The following is a 5304-nucleotide window of genomic DNA, read 5'->3' on the forward strand; positions in this document are numbered from 1 at the left end:
TTTTCACCATCTTTTTGCCCAAGTTCACACACACACACACACACACACACACACACACACACACACACACACACACACACACACACACACACACACACACACACACACACACACACACACACACACACACACACACACACACACACACACACACACACACACACACACACACACACACGCACGCACACGTAGACGCAGACGCAAAGGCACAAAACAAGGTCATAAGAATCTGGCTGGAAAATTGTCAACCCATAAAATTTACTATAATAGAAAAATGGAATGATTTGTGAGGAAAGTGGTGTGGAGGAGGACAAAGACATACTTCAGTGCAAGTCAGCCCTAAGAAGCAACTGAACGAAAAGTGAAAAAATACTAAGAAAGCCTATGATGGAGAGATGGTTGAAAGGGGAGGGGGGAGTAAACCAAGAACAGCACAGCATGAAGGTCTGAGTCAAACTGAGAGAGTGAGGCGTATCATTGGAGTGCTGTTAATGGGCAAGGATAGTAACGTCTGGAGTTCCTTTTGTCGATTTCATCATGCAAATGATGATCATTCAGACAATAAGTGGTAAACATGATAATAAACGTAGGAATGTGATAATGTGCTGAACTATAATAGAACAAAACAAACCATTATCGATTGTTAAAAAGTTCTTTTAATAAATAAGGCCAGATATACAGAATAAATTATATTACAAGAAGTTGTGAAGGGAATGTAAGGCCATTGGTCAGGTTTCTTCAACGTCATGTTTACTTGGACTCATTGGAATCGAAGTAGCGGCGCTGGGGAGGAGTGTAACGGGGAGCCTCGACAGTTTCGAAGGATGACTCGTAAGAGTCGGGGTAGCGAGCTTCGCCGTCATACTTGACGTCAGCGATATAGCCGTTGTCACCGTCCACGTAGTAGGTCACAGTCTGGCGGCGACCGTCGGGCAGCTGCACGTAGTACGACCCCTGGGTGTTGTCGCCGTCATGGGTCGCCTGGTGACCGAAGTCGTTGCCTGATTCAGGGTGGTTCACAGCCCAGTTGAAGTCGTACTTGCCATCGCTGGGCTCGTAGGACTCAAAGGAACCCTAAGAGAAACGTCATACAAGTCACTCTTCACTGATTGTACAGGAACATCAGAAGTGTGGGACATGTTTTCAATACAGTATTCTTAAGCAAGGCGTAAGCACGTGTTGTATTAAACAATCTTAGCAATGACACGGCATGAAGAGAGTAAGCGTTATACCTGAGGGACACTGTAGCCACGGAACTCGTCGCTGTCGGCAGCAGCCACGGCAGCCAGGCCCAGCACGATGAGGATCTGGGTTCATATGCATAAAGGAATGTAATTTTTTGTTACAGTAAATTATTCTTTACTCCAGGCAGATTTTATCATGACAAATTCTAGCTCGTATTTTTCGCGTTATCATTTACTCTAGTTGTGCAGTGTATGGTAGCTCTACGAATCAAGTTAAATCATACATAAACTTTCCTATACAGCTTTAGTACAAAAACTTTATTAATTCAGGAGTGTAGGGTATTAATGATTGGTATGGCGCAAACAGAATTAATAAAACTACCACGATCCTTGTAGAAATTCCTTACCTATTGAAACTTGTGATAAAAAACCGTCCCTGTAAAAGCTGTTTGAAGAAACTTTCGGTGTAGTAATATAGTTTTTGCTCTGTAGTTTTTACATATTAATATGAATAATTATTTATATTATTTTCTCAGAAAGTATATTGGTATTCAAACTTTTTGGAATAATTTCAGTATGTACAGTATATGATGGTGCAGTCAGTTTATTATACAGTATGTCTGAACATTATAATGCATCAGTATCTTCTGCTCACCGTTCAGTCGCTAGGACTTAGTATTTGCGTGCCTAAAAGTTGTTCAAACCCTACCTTGGCGTTCATTGCTGAGTGTAGCTAGGTGTAGACTTAACTGACTAGTGTAGCGCTTGTGGCTCAATATATACTGTACCCTCACCTGACCTCTCCCAGACATCCTATTTCATCATACCTCCTGCCCGCTCCTACTTCTCCTCCTTTCCTTTGCCAGCGGCCTTGCGTTTATGTGTAAAGCAGAATATTCAAGGCAAGTGACATTCCTTTATTATATTATATATCTCATGGTCGGGACTACTCTAGGATTATCTCCCAGCTAACGTCAGTCAATTTTATTCTACTAATCCTGAGATCGTTAATACTGTCACCATTTACCCCTCCCATGGTCAGGACAACTCTTATATTCTACTCCAGCTAACCTCAGACGATTGTATGCAATTGAATGATATACAGTAGGAGGATGAGTGTCAATACTGTCACATTTAATAACATGACTAATAGTAAGGGATTTTCTACGGCCGATTGGAAGCAACTGTACGAGGTAAATTATTGGCCATTTACTGATTTGCCGGCATGTATTTTTCTTTTAATTCTTTTATCTGAAATACCACTCCATTACAGACGCACCTAGCGGTATGTTATCCGTAGTGGGGATGGCTCAGTCACCTGGTGCGGGTGTGTATGTAGCAAAGGGAGCAACAATTAAATAAATGACGCAAGTTAGACGCTGAGTAATCCTCACAAAACACAAGAATTCCGCCAGTGGAGTGGAAGGGGAGCGTGATATATGTGCCAACATCTATCACTCTCCTTAGACATACTACACCACCGGGACCGTAGCTCATTTCTCAATAAATCGCAGATAGAATTGTGCTTGTGATATATACGTGTAATGCCGAGAGACTTCAGGATATTATTCCCTTTCTTAGTAATCCTCCGGCCAATACACAGGAGTGACTCTGATCCAGTTTAAATGTGTGAGAATGTCACTTTGAAATAAAATGATAATTAAAAAACTTATGGTCAAAATGAGAGAAAAAACAAATGTAATCGCTGCTACGGATGATCTGGGAGGAAAAGAGTACTTTAGGTAGTTATGTATCAACCAGTAGGAAAAAAAAGATTGTCTGCAAATAATTTCCGACATGCTAATCAAGGTAAGAGGAGAAATATATGTAGTCATTCTAATGTATGAGAACTGTGAATACCTCAGGATTTCGGCCCTCTCCAAAATTATTCTCCATCATCATCATCATCATCATCATCATCATCATCATCGTCATCATCATCAATTTATCAACCAGTCATCAATCAGTCATCCTCATCCAACACCATCAACAATATCCTGTATTTCATCAGTAATTTGGGAGGGCATAATTCACAAATAGGAACGGGGAAGCACACACAAGACTGAGTCAGTATTGTCCAGCGAATGAACAGAGAGCCTCCATTTAACAGAGCAAAGAAACCAAAGAAAAAGTGCTTCATAACGAACGTGATATAGACAGGTTTCCGCCAACTATCAGGTTAATAAAATAAAAAAATTTACTCTTCCTCATACATAATTCATACATCAGTTTTCACGCCTCATCAATTTCCCAGCTTCGTCCATCCCAACTCAGCTTTTTCTCACACACTTTCATTCATTCTTCCCCTTGCCCTCAATGCTTCCTCCCTTTGTCAAACTCACTCATACACATTGCACCCTTTTCACCACACCACTTAATCCACTTTTCCCACGCGACTGCGCCTCCCAGCACATTCTCCTTTAACCCCCCATCCCCACCTCACCCCGAAAATCAATGAGCTTTCTACTCCACGCCAACATTAATTATTTAAATTCGATGCAGCTTTCTTCTACATCCTGCAAATGTATTCTTTCCACAAGCCCCTCCCTTCTTTTAATCCATTTTTTCCAGATCCATAAATGCCGTTACTATCTTATAAACCTAGAAGTCGAGTGATTAGAGTGCCCCAGTCTGAGTGACAGTTTCGCCATGGTCATTAGCGCAATCCCCAAGAGGTGACTCGAGGCTTATCTATCACGTAAGGTCATCACTGGAATCAGGCTGTCTATCCATCCTTAAATGCACTTGACCACGGTAGCCCAATCTTCAGACCACTAAACCCGAAGAAGGTAATCTGATAAATATTGTCCACACTTCATTTATCTGTAAGAACTCTTGCTGGTGAGGTTCTCTTTCTAATGAATAAGTATCCCCTGTTGGCCACAATACGGTATATGCTTGGCCGAGGAAAGTAGCCTTCACTAGGATAGATTTTTTTTTTAATTTCTCACGAAACTTTGAATGCCGTATCCTTGCACTGTACACTCTCCTGCAGAGTTAGAGGGGTGAGGCAAGCGAGGCGCGGTGTGATGTGGTATTATCTTGTGATGTTCTATGGTATGATGTGGTGTGATGTGATATGATGTGGTGACATGGTGTGGCGCTGCGTGGCATCATGTGGTGTGCTGTGGTGTGGCGTGACTTAGTATGGTGTGGCATGGTGAGTTGTGGTGGGGTGTGGTGGGGTGTGGTGTGGTGTGGAGCCTCGAGGCACTGAGACGCGTGCACACAAATAAGGTAAAAATGTCAAGAAAATCTGGTGAAAAACATTTATCTCTGTACATCAAGAGGTTTCCCTTGACCTGGGTAAAGTTATCTGGCATTAGCATGAAATGAAACAAATCGTCGCAGTGAATGGGTAAATGGAGACTATTTTTACACATTGTACAACGTGAGTCATAGATAGAACTTAATGAACCAATATGGCAGTAGCAAAGATTAACTACAACATATTACTCTGTTGAAAGAGTGAAGAAAGGGATTACTTTGGCTGGACTATGGTACTATGATCTGTACACCTTAATTTGGATTAAATTGCTGTCACTTCATCTTGAATACTGAAACATAACAGGAGAAAAACAGCTGAATACAGAGCTAGTCACAAAGAAATGTTATGCGGAAAATGTAGATCAGTATTATTGTCTTATCCTGACACTGAGTTATTGGAATAAGCTGCAAAAAAAGGCAAAAGTCTCCTCCAGAAAGAAGTGGACAATTTTTTTTTTCAATGGTTAATAAAGTACTTACAAGAGAAAATTATGAGGTCGTTGCCTACTCACTGATTATGTAGGCGAAATGGAGAGAAAAACAGTAACATAATCTGGGGGGAGAAAAGTGTATAGAATAAAGCATATATCAAATTTCAGGCTGAGTGCTGCAAATATGTCACTGGAGAGTCAACTGCAGTAGTGATCTATATCTTTAAGACTAGTGCAGGAAACTTATATGACACCTTTCAGTCAGAGGACATATTTTTCGATGTATATGTAACTTCTGCCTCACAACTACTTAAGCTGCGGGGATACGTTTCATAACAGAACTTAATTTCGATTACTTTAGCCCGTTCACTGCAAAAAAACCTCCTGAAAGTTTTGGTCTCTCTGTTGCCGTCATTCCTCAT

At 41.2% G+C, this 5304-nt stretch overlaps 1 protein-coding gene across 1 annotated transcript; it reads right to left on the reverse strand.

Annotated features, from left to right (window-relative positions):
* Positions 1-750: 750 nt before the first annotated feature.
* LOC145403177 (pro-resilin-like) lies at positions 751-1905 on the reverse strand. Its single transcript, XM_080274994.1, has 3 exons — positions 1894-1905; positions 1233-1307; positions 751-1074 (listed from the first exon to the last, which is right to left on the reverse strand). Exons 1-3 carry the CDS (start codon positions 1903-1905, stop codon positions 751-753), a joined length of 411 nt encoding a protein of 136 aa, XP_080131120.1.
* Between the last annotated feature and the right edge of the window lie 3399 nt (positions 1906-5304).

The sequence above is a fragment of the Coenobita brevimanus genome, chromosome 60 (assembly GCF_032717465.1).
Source record: "Coenobita brevimanus isolate Jiangsu-jjx chromosome 60, ASM3271746v2, whole genome shotgun sequence".
In the NCBI taxonomy this organism is placed as follows: domain Eukaryota; kingdom Metazoa; phylum Arthropoda; class Malacostraca; order Decapoda; family Coenobitidae; genus Coenobita; species Coenobita brevimanus.